Genomic DNA, 22,318 nt, shown 5'->3' with positions numbered 1-22,318 from the left:
AGTAAGGGACATTAAAAATAGCAACACATCAAAATTCAACTGTCATGCAAGTATCCCTGGAAATCTTCTCGTGAACACCTGGAGGTTCGCGTACCCCAAGTTGAGGACCCCTGCTCTAGATCTCAATTTGTCTAGCTAATATAATGACATCACTTTCGAGTTTAGAAGAAACTTTAGTTTGTAGAAATGGGAAGACGGCTTTTTGGAGGAGATGAATCGTTCAATAATAGAACTTTCTGATCAAAACATCATTGCCAAACATCAGATATAGTCGTATTTAATAGATGTGTAATTGTGTATATTAGTAATCCCATTGTCAACACGAATCAATTCACTTTTGACATTTATTGGTGAATGAATTACAATAGTAAACCGCAAAATCATCATGGTCAAACATACGGGTTTACAAAAATAGTGAATGTTTTTGCAGAAATCATTTTCTTTTTTTTAAACTTTGCTTTTGTACATGAGGACAAGGTTCGGGTCAATATCTCAGACTATTTAACAGAATCTGGCAATCAATATCGTAACAATCAGACTTTAGTTTATCACCATATTGGTTTTAATGTAAAATGATGAAAATAAAAATAGATTTATCAACCACAGTGATTTACCTCTGTTTTTGAAATGGTTACCATAACACCCGGACCCATTTAGGGATATTTTGTCAATAATTGTGTCTTTATATTTTACAGTTAAAATATTTATAAAAATCTAAAATAAATATGTATTCCAGAAACAGTTTCACATTTGCTATTTGTCTATTTGCTTTTACAATAATAAAAGCAAGATCGTATGAAATCAACAAAACATCAGGCTGCCTGAATCTAACAAATGGAAGACAATTAAGCGATTGCCATCAGTCAATTATTCCCGTTAACAATCTCAAATTAAAAACATTTATCAGCGAAATTGTGAATGCAAGTTTTATTCATGATGAAGAAGTAAATTCAACAACAAAATACGAAATTAATATTTGGGTAACTGTTCCTTTCGACGATTCCTACATGTTTTCAAAAAACCACGTTATGCCAGCTATTTATCAAGCACTTGAAGACACAGGAGCAGTTTTATGTCAAAATTATACAATAAACGGAGGGGAATATCCACAGGTAATATACGAAAAAGTCTCGTCCCTTTCAATGCTTCATATGGCCGACATTCAACGACTTTTATGGCTGTGATTGCAATTTAAAACCTGCATTGGTCATTTTTTCAATATATATTTTTGATCTTTACAACGCTCAACTCAAAGACGGGACTGACCAGAAATTATGTGTAAATCAGCGGTTCGGCGGTGTGTCGCATCGTGCTAAGCCTTCCAAATACGCTCGCCACTGCACCTGTGATACCAGGCGTGGGCTGGCGGGTTCGAATGCCATTCGAGTGCAGTTATGAGTGAGAGGATTGCTGACTCCTTGCGCCTTAGGGTGGTTCACGTAACCACTGGTCGGTTACGGCTTCCTCCAACATCAAGTCCGTGCTTCTGACCAAAAATAACTGGCTAATTCTATACCCAACATCGACTGGTAACCGTGATTTGGCCTATGAATAAGTCGTCTCATTAACTTTCCTCTCCCCGGGATAAATAGGTAAATCCTATTCTATGTCAGATTGTTATCGAAATTACCTGTATTAGTAATATTCGCAGTTAACAATATCTACTTTTTCATCTAGCACACATGTTTTACTGTTAGCGCAAATGATTCGAGATGTAATGCCGATTTTGCCATGACACAAGCGGTTGACATTCAAGACAGCAGAATTATTGCAGAACAATGTAATTCTGTGGATGTTCTAGCTGGAGTTGAAACTATGAACGTTTTTATAGGAATGACGTGCGATTATGCAGCGGGTAGAGTAGGTGCTCTTGCTACGAATTGGGATTGGCCTTCAATTTTTCCTGGAACAAGGTAGGATAGAACTTTCCTCATACATTTCAGCACATAAACATAATGTGTTACATTACTTTTAATCAGATTTAGATGTGGAAAACTTTTAAAATATTTTAAAATACAATAGAAAACAAGAAATGATCGAAGGTAATTGGAATTTGATTTGAAAACGCATGTTAGAAGTTTTTCATCTTGTGATATTTTTTCTTCTTTACATAAAAGTAGCCTACATGTTTTTATTACCATTCTAACGAACTAATTTAAACAGACTTATATCAAATGTTGTGGATTTTACTTAAGAAACTTTTGTTCTCACAGAGAATGACCTATACTAACATTAGATAAGCAATTGGAACCACGCGACTATTTTCATCATTTATTTTTGATATTGATAGACATTCATTTCCGTTCAAATATTTTGAAATTGCCTCTATTTTATTAACAAATATAAAGTGAAACTAAACTTGACTACTATGTGAACTGAGATCACGCAGCTTGCTGTAGATACTCCTGTATAACAAGATTTTTTCCAAAATTGGGATTCTTTTCTTCGGTACGATGTGTTTTCGATTAGTCCTAAATATTTCGAAACTTTGTTTGATGAATTTTATATCATGTATATTTTTTATTATTAATATTTGATAGGGTGATTCCATCTTTATGGCTGTACTTTATTAATCAATAATCTGTTTCGAAAAACTCATAAAATTAATTGTGACTGTATGCACAAACTGGTACGAACTTGTTCTATCGAGCTAGCACTCCCTAGCATCAGTGTACATAAAATGTCTTCAACCACCATGACTAACGAATTCATACAACGAATTGTATGCAAATGTTGTGACTTTAACCATAAATACTCTTACAGGACAACAATTTTTGATAATAAAAATCAAGGATGTTGTGAAACATTGACGAGAACTGGTCATACAGCTACTGACATTGGGAAATTTGTTGTCCGTATTTACAATGAATATAACTGGACAAACTCATATGTCATATATTCATAGTAAGCCATGTTTTAATTCATTTTGAATAGTATTATTTTCATATTGTATTCATAGTATAGTAATAATTTTGTGTATTTTTGCCAAGTTAAAAATAGTAGTTCTGAATTGTGCATGATATAAAGTTAGTTGCTGGAAGTATAATTTAGTGTTCTCTGCTTTTATGTTATACAAATTCTTTCTCTTTACGAAAAAATATATTTTAACATAACTTTGCCAATTGTAGTTGATATAGTCGATCGATCGTTGAACGGTACTATATCAGTAATGAGAGGGAGTCTTTTGATATCATGTATTTTAAAATTGAGTCGGTATAAAAAATATACAATGTTTATTCAAAATATAATTTCAACTAAATATTTTACTTTTACAACACACCATTTGACGGTGCAAAGATTTGTAAAATAAATGCTTGCGTTATTGGCATTTTGGTCACCATTGGTCCGTCAATATTATTTGTCCACTTAAGCAATATAAAATGGAGTCTTCGCTGACAAAATGGAGTCAAATAGCAAGTTTGTTAAAGATTAATTCATGCGAATGTTTTGACGTTGACTAATAATATTGCTGACCACACTTGATCTGAAATGGAAAAATGATTTCAGTAACATAAAACAGTTGTTTTAATTATACTCGATCAAGTATAAGTTGATAAAATTAATACTGGAATGCTTTACCAGGCAGTGCAGATAAATTTTTTGTTATTTCATAAAAGTCGATAGTCATGTACAAATTGTACATGCATAATACTGACCGTAATAAAATGTTTTTTGAATTTATTTAATTTAATTGATCGTTGTTGCATATTAAATATAATAAACATAACAGTAAAATAATAAAATAGAACATGCATTTTATTGAGTAAAGTTATAAAGGTAAATGAAAGAAATATCTGATGCAAATGAATATTTGTATCGAGAATAAGATATTTCTAGATGATCATCACGTATTTAATATTTACATTCTTCATATCATAATTATTATATATTGCAAGAATTAATGAATTTTATGACTCACTTTGCGCCTTCAATCAAGTCCTTATGCAATAAGCTGGTGTATAGGGAACTTCTGAATGAAATTTTTCAGCCCAACTTTTGATACTTCTGTGAAAAACTAAGGATCCATTTGCTTTTATGACAGTTACCTCTACTACATAATGGAATGTGTAGCATATATTAAAATGTATATTGGCAAATACATATTCTTTATGGCCTTCAAAAATAATAATAACTTTTTGCAACTTCAAAACTCGTTTTATGTTTTTTTAGTATCACTAATCACGGCGCACCAGTGGACACAACGACGCGATCCGACTGTACTACCCTTATGGGAGGAGTTACAGCGCAGTTCAGAGGAGAAAAGGGTTGGCAGAATGGAAAACACTATAACATTTCAGCGCAAAACGATGATAATGGAGTTATTAATAACGCGGATAAAATATTAGATACCATAAAAAATAATGCACGTGGTAAGAATTTGTCATTAATTTATTTTAATAGTGTAAAAATACAAATAATTGTTCGCGGCTACGAAGGGGCTCACTAAAATTAAGAACAAATACTACTTGCGTGGGATCGCGTGTCAGTCACATCTCCTCTAATAAAAATACTTGACTAAGAATAACGAAATTTTGATATGAAGACAAATTGATGTCTCGGATAACCTTTTAGTCCATATGATAATACTATTTGTACGATAACTGGCATCATATGTCACATCAAAGGTTATTACATACAACCTAATTCTTTATCATAAGCAATAAACAATCCGAATACGATATATTGATATTTGATACGGATATTGTTTGCTGTCCAGACTATATTTAAATGTAAACATATAGGTAAATTTTGCGTCACCTTTGCATCATCAATCGATTGCGTCGTTTGTGTGATCAAACTACGCGTCGCCACGTTAACTGTACGGCATCGATTTTGTTCATGTTTCAGAACGCATGCAAAGATGCATTACCAACTTTACAATTGTTAAGCAGGGGTTGCTGGAAATATTTAACTACGTAGACTACTGGAAATTTTACTACAACCTCATTATACTTTCCCTGTACAAGCCCCTACGAAATATTTACGAGCAAATTCTGAGATTAGATGACGGTAATAGAATTTGACTGGAAATAGATTACGCAACTACGGAAAAGATGATGTCACTTGTAAATAAACAATTACACAAGTTTAATATCAAATGCCCCATACTATTCTGCTAACATCTTTGGGAAAAATATTTCGGATTAAAATGATTCAATATTGTTGCCTATTGGGGTGCCAGTGGGCCTATGTGGGGCTTGTATATTAAGTGAGGGGTTCAAGAAGTTAATACCGTGTCAGGAAGACTATTGATTACGGAGTAAGCACATTACCCATATGAGATTTCTCAATAGTGGGTTTGAATTTCATTTTCGCTAGTGCCAGGCTAGATATTCGTTTTGGATAGAAGTTTGAGCGAACAAACTGTAGAAATGAACAAAAATGTCCCGCCAAGTGTCATCATATTTATCTGGACGTTAAAGTAATGCTGACAAAATTACGTCAATGTTTGTCCAATTGAACTACTTTAAAATTTAACGTGATACTTCCGCGCAGTCGGTGATTCCCGGAACTGGAAGAAATGTAAACACTCCAGAACAGCCACGCTAAAGCACGACGACAGAACGCGTTCGCTCCGACCATCAAATGTTATTTTTTTTTTGATAGTTTTAAATTAAATTAATTACTACAAATTTTAGTTTCCAGAATGATCGGAAATTTTCGAGTACTTTAATAACAAGTTGTTTACTTCCAAGTCATACGTTAAATTGAACATATGATATGAACAAAATGACGCAGTTGCTATTCTTGGTATTCAACCAAGCCCAGCAAGTCCGACGAATCCAATAAATAGTGAGAGATTCAAATTTCTCGACCCGGTTGCTACCGGAGTCGCCGCAACTACAATTTCATACACTTCACGCACAAAAATATAACCAAAGTATAGTAATATTTACCAAAAATGTTGTCTCTTCTGGTAATTTTTGAAGAAAATGTTAATTTGCGTTACCAAGCAGAAATAAGACGACCTAATTTCTTATCCTGACGCAGAACTTTAAATAATTGTTATTTCGTACATGTCCATAGCGAGTGGTTATTTTTTTACACCATATAAAACTCTAGGAGACCGAATAAAAAATGGAAGCTGAGTGATTCTGAAGCGGTAATACCATGAAAGTATTGTTTGAATATTTTTAGTAGGGTATTTTTCCATAAAGTTGAAAGACGATCCGATTCTTATTCTTCCCTTCTCTGGGTCGGAGTCAAAGATTATTACTAGCGCCAAATTTATGTAATCGAAATTTTCAGATTACTAGCCGCGAGCTGAAGCCAGATAAACCTTTTTTGGATTCGCAGTTTCATTTTGTTCGTGGGTGAGCTATATGATACCATCATACTGATTGTATTTCCAGATATAAAAAAGACAATGCGAACCAAATTTCAGAAACAGTTACTCTTACTTTTATTCCGTTTTGAAAACTATAAAATTGTCAAAAATGTTATTTGCCAATCCCCTGCCAACTTTCTGGTAGCATCGCGATTAAGGATAATTAATTATCCGTCTTGTATGTAATACCCCCTCAATTCGTTTGCATAAAATGTTTGTTGGATTGAGGGTTGTGGATTGTTTGCATTTTAGAAAAGGAAAGTTTGCGAGCGTCAAAGTGTAAACTCATTATCGTTTTGAGTTTCTGTTTAAGTTCAAGTTAATTTTTAAGCTGGCGTTGACCGCAAATGCGTCGAATATTGTCAAAAAGTTCTTGGTAAATTTATTAAAACGTTAAAATGCTATGTTTTTAGTTCTGAAGAAGGCTACTTCTTGATGTAGAGTATCATAGTAGCATAGTATCGCACATATAACTTTTATAAGTTCTTATAACAGTACCATTAGCCAATATGTTTTATTTGAATAAGTATCCTCAAAAAAACGAAATTCTGCATGATCACACGAATGTTAGCAACCCAGAATCTACGTAGTTTGCTTGCTTTATGGAACAATAAAATACTTGTTACATGACCGATCAAACAATTCTTTCAAAACACTTGCACGAAAAACCGACATTTATCATACTATTTTGACACTTGACCATAGTGGTAAATTGAACACTGTTTGGGGAGTTATAAAATCTTTTTCGGGCAAACAAATGACGAAAAAGTATTTTAATGCGAATCATCCCAGGACATATTTGTAATATTTATGGAAATAAATATCAAATATATATAATATTTTTCACAAGCCAAAGTATAAAAATAAAGTGTATTTATAATATTTTATTATTTCCAGTCTCGATTTGGTGTATTGGAAGAAAAGCGATGAGGTATATAATGAATAAAGCAAAGGAAAAGAGAATGACAGGAGGGGATTATGCGTTTCTATATCTTGATATTTATAACACAAATATTTCATATGAGTGGAGCAATGAAGATGATCAAAATTGTGAATTAGTGCTGGGAAACAATGGTGAGTTTATCGAACGTTATTAGCAATATACATTTAATATAGACAGATTAGGAAAAGACGTTTCAAGTTTTAAAAATTGAGTACATTCACAAATTGTTAATACAATATCATACGTCATAGCCGCCGTTTTTAAACAAATGTTAGAAGAGATCAGAGATTCCAAGAACAGCCAAGACTTCTTGCTAATGAAAACTTTCGTTGATATTTTGAATATGACAGTTTGGCCCATTAGAGTTACAATAAACACAAACTTTTATGTTTACATTCCAGACTATTTCTTCTATAGAAATACAAGAATTATTCTAACGCGATGCTCTGTTATTTTATTTGTAACCATAACTATAAATTACATTCCAGATTATTGCACGAAAGACGTTGGAAATTCTAGTGATGGAATGAGAGCACTTCAAGTAATTTCACTTCGTCAATCGAAAACAGAAAAATATAAAAACTTCTCAGATTCTATGAAAAAGAAAATGGGATCCGCGATATCGGGTGACGAACAATTCGTCAATCCGTTTCTTGCTCAATACTACGATGCAGTAAAACTTCTAGTTCACGGAGTGAACAAGTAAGCCAGGCTCAGACAAATACGAGGACTATCGGAATAACGCTGTATAATATCATGATCGTTCTCAATTTAAAACATGTAACTTCTTCATCTTAATCACATGCTTTACCACTTGAACATTTCCAGAATTAGTTGTTAGTTCAGAATTAATTGGATAAGAATAAATTTGTAGTTTTAAACACAAAATATAGCACTGGTTCAATTATTCCAGGAGTATTGAAAAGGGAAATATAACTGATTTATCAGATGGGAGATCATTTACTCGGCTGCTATGGAATATAACATTTGAAAGCGTTGATGGCTTGGTAAAAATAACTGAAACAGGGGATAGAGTTATGGATTATACTCTGATGGATATGAACAATGCGACTCAGAAATTTCAGGCGAGTTTCCATTTGTTTGCTAGATTAAGTAAATCAGCGAAATCTATGAGGCGCGAAACCGCAACTGGGCGATTTTTATTTGAAGAATTGACTATTGTTTGACAGAAGCATGTAAAATCTTTACTGGTTGGGATCATCCTTTTGTAGACACAAAAACAAAAATTTTCAACTCCGGTATTCAAGAAAATATATATATATTGAATATTGTGATGCTAACAGAGTAACAGTTCACACACAAAATCACAGGCATATAATTTATATGAGATGATATGACTACTTTTGTTGTTTTTGCAGGAAGCAGTCGTGTACTATGGAGAAAATCAAACGTATGTAGAAGTTGTACCGATAGACTGGCCTGGTAATGAGCCTCCTGTGAACGAACCAGATTGCGGGTATACACCTTGCGAAGAACATCGTGTGTCTACTCGTATGTAAAAGTTATTTTATCAATCGTTTTCATATTTTCTTTATATATAAATATATATGAGGTAGCTTTTTTAAACAAAAGGATCTCATTAATTCTCACAACAATCTTACGTGATCATTACAAACCTACCCGATATTATTAAATTTACTGAACAAAAGACTATAACCAGTTTAAGAGATAAAATTAAAAGAAATTCGTTTGAGGCTACTTGCGATTTTCATCCTATTCTAGGAATTGTTAGTTTTTTGTTCTGATGATATAACTTTGTCTCTGTTTTATAGGACTGTATAATAAAATATTGTGACCCCAGGATCTATCCTATTTTACGTTGAGAAGTAATGCGTAGAAATAGTTAAATTAATTTTAGCAATGTTTACCATTCAAATGAGTAATACTTACTTCTGTTTTCAGTTGTCAAAGCTCTCATTGGAACGTTTGTCGTGCTGCTGCTTTGTTTTATCGTTACTCTTTTCATCGCGCATAGGTGAGTCATAATTTACTTTGCAATCTACGTTTATTCTACGTATTTTTGGACGATCGTTTATACTTTATAGTTTAATATTGAATTGATAACATGTAATATTGACTATATCGATACTGTAATATAGATAAGTGGACATGAATGCTGGGATGGTTGACGGTTTGGCCAATCAGTTGAAGTAAATACTTTCAAAATGTTGAATGATTTACATCTGGTGTCAATTGTTATCAAACTTCTGCACTTTTGCTTACTTGTTTTGTATACTCGTATTTTAAATTAAATAAGTTGGCTGAAGTTCGAGATGAGAATTTTTAAAAATAACTTGATACGGCTTTCCATCTTTGAATTTCATAAAATGTGTAAATAGAAAAATTTAAATTCCCTATCAATTACTTTTTTCTGTTTATGGGAGTTCCAAACTTGGCGAAAAGTTTCATTTCTAACATAAATTTCACCTGCTGTGTATGAAATCCACAAAAATGTACGAACAATCACTATTTGATAATTTTGTAGACGTATTGTGAAAGAAAGAAAATTGCGTAACATGGCGTGGAGAGTGAAACCAGAAGAAATTGATTATAACATGAGGCAAAGAAGGCAATCGGTGAGCTGGTAGAAGATATGATTTTAAACAGTATTATGTATATTTATCAACTATGCTTGAATTTACCCGAAGCTCATGAGATATCACAGAAAAATATAGTCTATTTGCGAATGTCATTTAAACTCGGAAAGCCCAACCCCCCCCCTAAAAAAAAATCACCACGTATCACTGAGGGACCTAAAGCACATTTTACCAGGCTTGATTCAAGGTTTTGTGGGTTATTTCATATCCGAGAGAAATTTGTCTAGTATCCTGTGATTAAGCCATATCTTTTTTTCAAATAAATAACAACTAGTATCTTTTTTTTTTCAAGATTTCGACGATAACCCAGGGATATTAAAACTACACTTCAAGATGTATAATACTGTATATTATGCTTAACACTTCCATCTACAGGGATCAACAATAAGTCAATCCAGCGAAGCCACTGTTACCTCACATCTTAATTTACATGGGCGACAAGTTTTTACTAAGACAGCGCGATGGAAAAATCATTTTGTTGCTGTGAAAGTGTTCCACAGACAGAAAATTCAACTTGATAGAAATATTCTAGTCGAACTGCAAACGGTAAACAAAACAGTTGATAAAAACATTTTTCAACACCTATTTGATGGATTACGGTTTTTCTATTAACCGCTTTACCCAGACTAAGCTTCGTAATCCTAGTATTTCACATGTCCGTCTGCTAAACGAGCAAGGTATAAACATCAAATCGAATACACTTGGAGGTATATTTATGAATACAAACGCATTTATAGCCTACTACATCATAAAACCAAGTATCATCCTCTTTAGTAAAGATGAGCAATGCAATTGCTGTATCTCCTAGTCCTAGACTATCTAGACTTAATTCCCATCCATATTATGTACAGATTCTCAATTATCTATCCAAAAATATTATAAAAAAAACTGTCAAATTTAAAAATTCCCGCCAAATTTGCTCACCAGTTCAGGACAGCTATGCAAATAGCTATTCCTGATACATACCATGCCAATAATAGTAACGTGCCTATATAATCATGACTATTTTTTCAATGTTTTTTTCCAATCTAAAGATGTTATCTCTGGAACACGAACATTTGTGCAAATTCATCGGAGCAAGTGTGGATTCTCCAGTCACGATTTTAACTGAATATTGTTCTCGAGGTTCGTTGCAAGATTTTCTCGAAGGCGATACTGACTGGGTGGACGTAGATGATGTTTTCAGGTATACAGCGCTTGTTATCACTAGAGTGCTTTCCAAATTACGGTAAAATTGTTTCCCCGGGACGAAATTCGTCTGCGTATTACGAATTTTATAATATGATTCTTTGGCTGATACCAACATAAATTTCAACCTTTTGCAGTAATCTACCCTACCGGTAGTTTTGGTTCCGGCAATATCAATGATATATATCTATTTATTATTTACGCCATAGTACCGGCGTAATAATATCAATCAAGGTTCGGGGTATCATATTTTTTCACAATTTAGAGTAGCCTATTTATGGTACCGGTAGTTACGTACTATTATATATATTACCGTTATGCAATTAAAGATGGCAATTTGCAAGCGCCATTAGGCTATTCTTGAAATGGTCTCTAAATTCAAACAAATTCCACACACGACACCTGAAGCTATATTTATAGACTTTGAAGTAATCTCGCACACTCACCCATTGCATATTTGCTGACTTTGCTAATTTATAAACAGAAATATGATTGGGCTCAGTAAAAGCGTTTCAGCGTTTGCATAAAGGCTCCAAGTTGTTGGTTCCTGATTCGAGTACTGGTTAGTAAGTCGAACAGTTCATGCTTTCGTATCCTGGATGTCGCAGCGAATCTAAATATGACGATATTTTGCAATTCTTCGCATACGACTGGATGTCTGCTAAACTTCCCCGGCGCCATTTGTTGAGCCACTCCGTTGATCGATCGTTAGAATATTCACGTGGTGGCGCAAATGTTAAGGTGAAAGAACGAGCCATACGTAGCCGAGAAAAATCTAAAATAACTCCAACCATTTTAATTTAATGGAAATTTGAGAGCATTCGATTCATTTCAAACAACAATTTAGCAAAACGGTTTCAAAGTTCATTAGGAGTTCACAGAATACAATGGAAAATTACAACATTTCAAAGTCTGCATGCTTCAAATAATTTTAAAACGCGTTTCATTTTTAGGTAAATAGAAGTATTCAGTTTGACTTATCGACCCCACTTAATAACCGTCAAGTGGTCACAGAAACAAACAGAGGCAGCTTGTCCCACTCAAAATATAGCGTATATAGTGATAGTGACCTCAAACGACTGGCGATGTCTTGTGGCAATGATTAACTATCCGTAGCCTTTGGAACTCACGCCTCGCATTTCTTTATTTCAAACGCTCTTGACTTGAGTTCGTGACAGCTAAGGAATTTGAGAATATTTTTATAATGAACTTTGAAACTCATACTCTAAATATATATGCACACTATTGAGAGGCTTCAAATATATTGCGCAATTAATTGACGTAATAAATATATTGCAAATGTAATGGATATTGCTAATTCGTTGAAGGGTGAACGGGCGACTGGCAGGTGGGGTTGCCAACTATGAAAAGTCTTAATAAAGGACATAGATTACCGTCACCATTTATCTTGTAACTTGCAGGAAAGAACAATATAAAGCAATGAAATACAAATTATATCCAAGCTAAAAAGATATATCAAAAACATCCTCATGTGTTTTTCATTTAATGTTTATTTAACATTGACCCAATCAAGCTGCATTCTGTGAACAGTTTAGTGCTTTGAATCGTGCAAAATTTTTTTTGGATGAGTACAACTTCATCAAATAGGTCAAACATATTCAAATTAAGTTTGTCTTTTAGCTTCAAATGCTCTACAATTTTACAAGTGTCTGATATTTTGGAGAAAGATTATCTAAAAGAGATAATTTTCCAAAGTCAAATCTTTTTTCCAAATACGTTATCGCAGAGTTGAGAAATAATCTAAAATCTTAGAGACCAATTATACGTAGAATTTTCAGTTATTGAACTAGAATTCACTCAAATCTTGGAGTGTTGCAACTTGACTTCTTCGGAAAATTAATGTAAAATATTTGAAATTGTTAATAAAATTGGTATATCTTGGCTATTTGAGCCGTACCAAAGCGAAATTACAAAGAATAATTAAAAGCTTGCAAATACATAAAAGGAGGCGATTTACAAACGAAACAATATCAAACACAGTACTATAACTATCGGGCAGAACGACGTTGGAAAAAATGAAGGACAAATTATCATCCTAAAAAGGACAAGGACAAAAATCTCATATAGAAGATTGTCCTTTGAAATAAAGGACGGTTGGCAACCCTACAGTGGCAGGTCTGCGACAGTCAACGAATTAGCAATATATATCCATTATATTTACTATAAATACATCTAAATTCGCATTACGATATACATCTATCGGTGATAGCACCTTTGAACCCACGTACATTTGCACCCGTAAACTGCCCCCAGGACATTTGCACCCATGTACATTTGCATCCACGTATATTTGCACCCATAAACATTTGCACTCATGTACTTGCAATGACAGTAAAAACGTAGCGACTCGCACCAGGAATGAGGGTTACTTAAAATTTGTAATTCGTCTTCATATCTTCTGACTAGATTGTTACATTAGTCAAGCTTATTGTATTATAGGACTTCTTTGATAATGGATATTGCCTATGGCATGCAGCATATTCACCGGAGTACAATTCATTCACACGGTAATTTAAAGTCATCAAATTGCCTCGTCGATAGCAGATTTGTGGTAAAGATTACAGACTTTGGGCTGACGTCGTTTCGTAACAGGGAAAGAAGAGACAGCGTAGTTGGATACGATCACTGGAAAGGTATTCAATTTTCTATAGGTGGTGATATAGCATATATAATTGGTAAATGAATGTGATGTCACCGTATATTGCTAATTTGTAGATTGTCTTTGACTTGCAAGTCACCCGTTCACCCTTCAGCTTCAACGCCCACGTGAATGAAGATACGTTAAAAATCTCTATATGTTTTTATTCGTAAATTTCCACAACACACAGAATACAAATCTTAAAACATTTATCCACACTAGCTTAGATTAGAATGGTTTACATCCTCACATTGAGAGATATCGAGTCGTATTTATACGTCGATCATAAATCTTATTAAATACTATAAACGTGAGCTCGTGATTCACGTTATAAACAGAAACTCCAATTATCTCAATAAGGGATGTGTACATCGTACGGATGGAAACTTAGATATAATTATTTTAATCAGTGCCAAAGGTCTTAAGAATATAAATTTTAATTTGATAATGACTGGGTGGAACATGTTATGTTCTTAAAACTGGTGTAATTTGATTTCTACGAAAGTCTTTGTTCAAATTTTGGGAAAAATTAACTTTGTTTTGATGATTTCAACATGAAATGGGGTACATTTGGGGGTTAGTTGCTATAGTGATACCTCAATCTGCGTGCTTAGAAATAGGTGGATGATAATTGCACACAGGTGTACTCATCTTAAAAGCACAAAACATTTTATTAACATCCAAATCAAAGCGTTGTATGGATGCGTGTAATATATATATATCTTATTGGGCAAACGGGCAATGCTACCAAACACTTTAAAGGGATTTAGTGGCTCTAATAACCATTTGAAATGTATAGACTTCTTTAATGCAAATCCTTTTTTCTATCAATGACCTTAAATAAATCAACTGTTCAAAACAACAAGCTCACTTAGATATCCTACATCGAACTATTCCAATTTTCAGACATGGTATGGACGGCACCTGAGTTACTCAGGGATGACAATGCATCTTTGAAGGGAACGCAGAAAGGAGACGTTTACAGTTTTGCAATTATTGTGCAAGAAATATTGTACAGAAAAGGGGCATTTTATCTTGGCGAGTCAGAAGAGAATAGTTGGACGCCAAGAGGTAAAACGTTATGATTTAATACGTTAATTAAGTAAAGCATAATAAACACAAAACAATTACACTTTTTGTTCGTTTTTACACTATTTCATTCATATTTACTCATACTACGTTTTTAAACCTTCCATTATTTAGACATTTGCGAGCGAGTTAAGCTGGTACAACTCAACAATCCATTCCGACCAACACTTGCTGACAATGATGACGTGATAATTGAAACTAAACTACGAACACTCGTCACAGAATGTTGGGGAGAAGTCCCAGAGTCAAGGCCAGGATTCTCACAAATATTGAATGCATTCAAAGCAAAGAAGTGAGTTTTTACATATGTTGAAAATACATATGTACGTGAAATTTAAATTTTATTTAACCGCACTCCCTGCTTATGGAGAACTTACTTATCATGAAAACGCTATTTAGTCGTCATTGTATTAAATATTTAATGCATTCATGAAAACCTTGAAGTATTTTGTGTAAATTTACGGCAAACATCATCACCCACTAGTGAACAAACCCGTTTTGTATTACTCTACTGCGAATACGCCGGATGATGAATGAAATAGGACGCAAATATATAAAATGGATAATAACTTCTAAATCTATTTCTACATTACAATTAACAAACTCGGGAAAAACTGCATTACAGAATAATATTGTAACATTCTGCAATTTGAATAAAATGAATTCTAAAAAATCCTTGTATATCTAATTAATAATTTTACTATATATATCCAAAATAAGTATAACATGAGCTATAATATATCTAATGCTGTTACGACTATGACTGGTTGTCCTGTTGGATAGTAAAAGTTCTTTGCGGCACTCTGTACTTTAAAGTAACGACTTAATAAAATTTATTTATAGAAAACAAAATTTAGTCGACAGCCTTCTTGTAAGACTAGAACAATACTCAAATAATCTTGAAGAAAAAGTTGAAGAAAGAACAGACCAATATAAAGCAGAAAAAGAACGTGCAGATACATTATTATACCAAATGCTTCCAAAGAGCGTTGCAGAAAGATTAAAACGCGGACAAGTGAGTAAATTAAAGTATGAAAACATCATTTACACTTGATTATAAAATTATAACAAACCTATTATACTCGTGTTCAACATATTTCTTCATGAGCTAAGCAATTTTGACAATGTGAATAAAATATATTGCCGTCAAATGCCAATGTCTTTGCGCATTTTGAAAAGAGGCAAGTTTAAAATATTCTCATGTTTTTATGAGACCTACTGGCATATAATTTTATCATATTATGTTTTACAGGATGTGCTGCCAGAAAAATTTGACAGCGTCACAATATATTTTAGTGATATTGTTGGATTTACTGCAATCAGTCATGAAAGTACACCGTTTCAAGTAGTTGAGATGCTGGATCATCTTTACACAATGTTTGATGAAATTGCGGATAAATTTGATGTGTACAAGGTGTTGATCTTAAATGAACTATTTACTTGCAAAAACTTGATTCGTCTATACATTTTTAGACTACTCTATCACTCATTCTCTACTGTATCACTACTACTACACTACTATGACACTCATTTGATATTTGGGTAAAAAGACACTCAATTAAATGAAAAAAAACTCACTCAAATTTCATGTTGTATGCTTTTTCTTTTTGTATAAATATAAAACAATATATTCGTTTGGATATATATAATGAAATAATCGTATATTAGAATACCATAAAAGTTAATCGAATTGACGAAAACTACTAATTAAAAAGCTCATATTCTGTTGTTCTTCATTTTCCGTTCGAAGAATAGGACAGAAAAAAATATCGTAAATCCGTCTGCCAGAATTTTTTAATTTGATATATATATAAGGAAAAAGCGTGATTCGTTTTCAATAACATTTTGCAACATTGCTTTGGGATCATAGGTTGAGACTATCGGAGATGCATATATGGTTGTATCTGGATTACCAGACAGAAATGGAAAAGAACATGTTCGCCAGATTGCCAGAATGTCTCTTGCATTAATCAACGGAGTGGAACATTTTGAAATACCGTGAGTTTAATACTTAAGTAAAATCGTACCAAAGTGGACAAACTGCGGAATATTCAATTTAAATTTTTTTTATTCAAAAATACTGTTCATTCAAAAATATTCGATAAATGTCGGCAAATGTCCAATCAAACATTTGAAATAAAAACTATGTAAGCCTTCAAAACATATTTTAAAAATTTATTGAAGGCACATGCCCGACAGAAAAATGAAACTTCGCGTGGGAATTCATAGTGGGTCGGTTGTAGCCGGAGTAGTCGGACAAAAAATGCCCAGATATTGTTTGTTTGGAGATACTGTTAATACTGCAGCAAGAATGGAACAGAATGGTGAAGGTGAGTGATGATTTCCTTAAGCTTCTTCTTGACTTGCAAATGAAAAATCTGTCATGACACACTACACCAGCGGTAGTGGTAAAACGAGCTACATTGTTCATGTTTATGTTGAAAAAATTTATTGGACACAAAATGATCATATGGATCGTTTTGGTATTATGTTGTTGTTGTTGTGCTTTTTCTTGTTGCTATGTACTTCAAAAAATTTTGTGCGCTCTATGGGATTCGGTTTGTGTGCAATGACGTCATTAAAAGTTGTGCACCTTGTGACGGATGCGCGATCGCTTTAGTCGTGAACACTGCTGCACCGTTAGCCTATTTTGACGTATTGCATACCCGTACTACTACGAGTTGGCTTTTGTGTCCATATATTTGAGTATAGCTCTCTTGTTTTATACAAGTATAGCTAGCCTGTTATGCTTTTTCGTGTGTTTCAATATATTATTTTTATTTTATTTTCTTATTCTACGACTAAAGTATAGAATATATATTCTTTTCTTCTGTATATTCAAATACTGTTTTTCAGCACTTCGGATTCATGTTTCACCGAATACGAAAAGTCTCCTAGATGAATTTGGGAATTTCATTATTGAAAAGCGTGACACTATGGTCCCTATGAAGGTAAACTTATTCTACTACGTTTGAGTACTATTTGCTTTATATATAAGATTTGCGCTGATTTAAATATATATATTTATATTGGTTTATGAGAGACATGTTTTAATAATCCTAGTTATTGCATTGTGTATTTCCGGTATTACCTATATATACTTACCAACTTATAGCTCTCCATACTTTTATTGTCGACAGGGCCTCGGAACTTTACAAACTTGGTGGCTCGAAGCAGAGGACGTTGAAATTGATATTGTTCAAGAATTAGAAAAATCGTATGGAAATTATGTAGGCGAACTGGAGACTATTTCAAACAAGAGGATTAGTGCTTCATCCGGATATAGTTCAGCACGAACCAGCATTGAAGTCGGGAGAATGAGGGTGTCAGTCACGGGAGTTGAAGATGAAGTGGACGCCCGTGTAGATTGTGTCAGCAAACCATATAAAGAGTCGAGTCTTCCCAGTGTTGTCACATTTGAATCAGAATGTGAGCGACCCAGCAAATACCCATCACCGCTTACACAGTGTCGCAAAGATCGTACAACAAGAAACCGACAAACAATAACTGTCAGTGAACATCAAAATCATCGAGAACGACGAATATCAGTTGAAGGATTTCCGCATGAATTAGCCGAGCAACTGCCTAGATTGCGACAATTGCAACATGAGAGACACAGTAGCGGTGTAAAACCCTTTAAGCCTGCTACTCCTGGAGCTGTTTTTGACAATGTGGAAGACGTTAGGCCTCAACGAAAGGTCAAGTTTGAAGACAGCGATGGTCACGAAAATAGTTTTCATTCTCCCCGTACGAAGAAGAAAAAATTCAGAAAATCAAAAATAGTAAATGTATTTCAAAACTCAGGTTACGATGACTCTTTATCTTCAAATGATGAAACGACAAGGCTCTGAAGATGAGAGTATTTGATGCCATAAATAAATAATAAGATAAAAAAAATATATACGATTTAAGAGTTGTAAGCAGCAATACCTTCCACGATAATTACGTTTTGGCAAGAGTACGAAATCATATATGACGGTATTTGAAATTAATCCCTGACTAACGTACGGATGCGGATTGTACATTCAAATAGCCTTGTGAACTAATATTATAAATAATATTGTTGTCCACGATGATATTATGTCGTCCAAAAAACATTCTGTCTATCCGAAAATAAATCATTTTTCCATTCTATATTTTAAAACGCAACTTGAAATGCCCTTTTATCCTTGCTATTTATATTTGTTGCTTTTTCTTGTCTTGTGCCGCTTTTATTGCCTTTATTTTTAGAATTTTGTAAATATATAAGTTCCAGTGCTTTATTTTAATAATTTTTGAAGTGTCGGTCGGTAACCTATATGAGTTACACGTCTTAAACCCAACCATTGAGCAATATATATATATATATATGATTTATCTAGCAAACTTAGGTTAGCATGAGGTATTCCTTCTAATTTTCTGGATGTTCTGGACGCTTAACAACCACGTGAAACATTGTCGAAAATTTCGCAACTGTGCAATACCGTGGCCATGTCGGCAGATAATGTTCCATTCATCAGAACGATCGGTAACATTTAACATGTTCTAACTTATTTAATAGACAAAAAGCGTGTATTTTATAGCATACGAAGCCAGTCAAAAGACTATTTATAATGGCGATCTTATTACCTCTTATTCCTGAATAATATTCGTTTAAATGATCAAGTTGTAATAGATAAAAATATTGCACGGATAATATACAACCACGAGCGATGATTAACTACAAAATATGTTATATAGTTTTTTCATTGAAGATTTTATTTATTAAAATATGGCATTCTACAGATAGAAACAAAGAATAATCTGAAACAGCTGTAACTACTATTGAACAAGGTATTAAACATGACACAAATGCACAAGACATTTCTCGTTATATTTTTAAAAATACCGCGAGATAATTCAGATCTATATGTCATTTTGTAATCCTTATGACAAATTCGTCGTCACCCCTCCTGAGTAAGTAAAAATTGAAGATTTCACTCATTAGATTGAAAAAGATTTTAGCGATTCAAAATAAGAATATTAGCATAGTACTAAAAATATGTCTTGTGTAATGCAATATAGTGATAAAATGTATCATTTATACATCTGCACATGTTATGGAATTCTGGGTATATTATTCACAAGAGTGAGAGAGATATAAAAAGCGCTTCCGAATGCTATGGTCCATGTAATATATTGAATACAACATGAAATTTACCACGCCAGATGCCATACTTTAGTTGACTGATTATGTGCAACAAAATAAACAAACTATTCTCAAACTATGAAAAATTGAGTAGGCTAGTTTAGGAAGGATGAATGATTGTGATACCATCTGAAACAACAGCTAACAAAAATCAGCCGGCAGCGCGCATGCGGAGACATAGCCGTTCGCACCTTCTAAATAAGTAACCAACGTCCACTCTTTAGTTTTGCTGTCGTAAACCTCAATCGAGTCTTCCGTTTCTTGCACAGGGTCGGTAAGATTTTCTTTTGAAAATGCACCTCCAACTGCATAAAGTTTTCCGTTTGCTACACATGCCGTAAAACGGTGTCTCGGTAGTTTTAATGTTGAAAAATCGTATTTGTTGATCCATTTATTAGTTTTAATTGAGAAACAGTCGACAGTTCGTACTGCGGATCCGAAAGCACCACCAAGAAAGTAGATTTCCTTTTGCAAAGGGCACGCTGACCCGTACACCTGTCCTGTGTGATTTGGTGTTGGAAGATTCAATTCACACCACAAATTAGTCTGTGGGTCATATATTTTGACTACATGACAAGGATGCAAAAATTCGCACGCTGCAAATCCAAATGCATATATGTTTTTAGCTGACGCAGTTACGCAGAACCCTCCTGGAACACCAAATCTACACCCAGGCAAATTTTCATTCCACTTGTCCAGATCGGGATCAAAGCGCGACATTATGACGTTTTCTATTAAGTATATATGTCCCTGAAATACAACAACTTGAGCAAGACTTTCTTCCGGAGAATGACGTAGAGAGGTTGCATCTATAAAACCTTTTTCTTTTGTAAACTTCAAAAGTTTGTTTTCGCTTACCAAATACAAATTTCCGTTCAGATTACAAATCCGCATAAATGTGGTCGACCTCGTTTCCACCAAGAAACTCCAAGCATCGACTGTAGGGTCATAGCAGCTTATTTTTCCATTTTGTCTATTCAGCACAGCAATGCATTCATTTCGAGTAGACAAATTGGAGCTAGCTCTCTTTTTATAGCAAATAACCGACTCTTCACCCTGATGCTGCGATTTAGAAGATGACACACCCATGGTGTCTTTTATCACAACATAAACTATTAGCATAAATTAGGTATTCGGAATGTCAATCGATCAGGATTGAGCTAGTTGTCAAAATTTAATACAAACAAAACAAAATCTTGTCAACCTACAAACATTAACATATATTCATAACGGTAACAAATTGGAAGCACGTATAAATATAACTTTACGAAATCAATTTTAGCCGATTCATAACATGAGAAATTAAGTTAAAATATTCAGACACTCTAATTTACGTAACGTCAAAGCAAAGCCTATTGAATCCTAGACTTCTTAATTTAAACTACATAGCAACACACCTTTGTCTCTTTGTTTGCACATACTGCATGAATACTGTCAACTTCATACGTAAATATTTGAGTCGGGTTCTATATCATTGTCCTTTTCAATTTGCACAGATATAAACTTTAGTAATGCATTAAACAATACTCAACCCACGCAGTGTTTAGATAAGATGACAACAACCAGGCATCAATTTGCGAATCTAGCACAAAATCACGATTCTGATTTGGAAAAACGGTATCCACTATCCTTTGCATTCTTAATATTATGATTCCTCACAACAATACAAAAAAAAATACAATAAAAAATAAAAGCGAAATTGGATGACGGGCACAACTATTTCCCAGTCTTAAATCAAAATTTTTAGTGGAACTTTCCTAGAAACCACAATCAATTGACGGTATATTGGATTAACGGGATCATATCACTATTACCAATGATTACCTACGTATATTTCTCACTAGAAACACTAGCAAATTTCATTTAAATACAAATTTGTCGCAACTCACCTGACGTGGCCCATACTAGAACAATGAATCAAACAGAACGGTTATGAGTGGGCGCATGACGTAAACAAATCGAATTAGACGCCTTTATAAGAACCATCAGACGGCACTTGGGCATCACTTATTGGTGTTCCCCTTCCGTATTACCGAAGTCATTCCCATGGTCTGTTAGATGCTATGTAGTTTTTCCTTTAGCATCAGCATAATCCGTTAGTTTATATGCATGGAAACATACAAAGGTTACAAACAGCACGAATAATAACTCTGTGAACAAATCTATAAACAAATAATTCGAAGCCGTTAAACTTGGTATCGAACACTACTTTTCCTTATTGATATTCAGTTAAGATTGTTGTAACCATGCATTAAGAGTCCGTCAACCGCATCCAAATACAGAGCAGGGTAAAAATGAACTAAAGATTGCGTTGGGTGATAGACCA

At 33.8% G+C, this 22,318-nt stretch overlaps 1 protein-coding gene across 1 annotated transcript; it reads left to right on the top strand.

Annotated features, from left to right (window-relative positions):
* The first annotated feature begins 703 nt into the window (after nucleotides 1–703).
* LOC120346703 (atrial natriuretic peptide receptor 1-like) lies at nucleotides 704–19,073 on the top strand. Its single transcript, XM_039416510.2, has 21 exons — nucleotides 704–1,112; nucleotides 1,678–1,913; nucleotides 2,764–2,904; nucleotides 4,171–4,370; nucleotides 7,226–7,402; nucleotides 7,760–7,973; nucleotides 8,185–8,356; nucleotides 8,651–8,783; nucleotides 9,195–9,267; nucleotides 9,778–9,868; nucleotides 10,265–10,435; nucleotides 10,924–11,075; nucleotides 13,538–13,731; nucleotides 14,643–14,807; nucleotides 14,940–15,117; nucleotides 15,669–15,840; nucleotides 16,078–16,239; nucleotides 16,696–16,823; nucleotides 17,010–17,155; nucleotides 17,682–17,776; nucleotides 17,966–19,073. The coding sequence occupies exons 1-21, from the start codon at nucleotides 726–728 to the stop codon at nucleotides 18,674–18,676; spliced, it is 4,098 nt and encodes a 1,365-aa protein (XP_039272444.2). The 5' UTR covers nucleotides 704–725; the 3' UTR covers nucleotides 18,677–19,073.
* The last annotated feature ends 3,245 nt before the right edge of the window (nucleotides 19,074–22,318 follow it).

The sequence above is a fragment of the Styela clava genome, chromosome 8 (assembly GCF_964204865.1).
Source record: "Styela clava chromosome 8, kaStyClav1.hap1.2, whole genome shotgun sequence".
NCBI classification, from domain to species: Eukaryota; Metazoa; Chordata; class Ascidiacea; order Stolidobranchia; family Styelidae; genus Styela; species Styela clava.
This window is presented reverse-complemented; position numbering and strand designations above follow the sequence as displayed.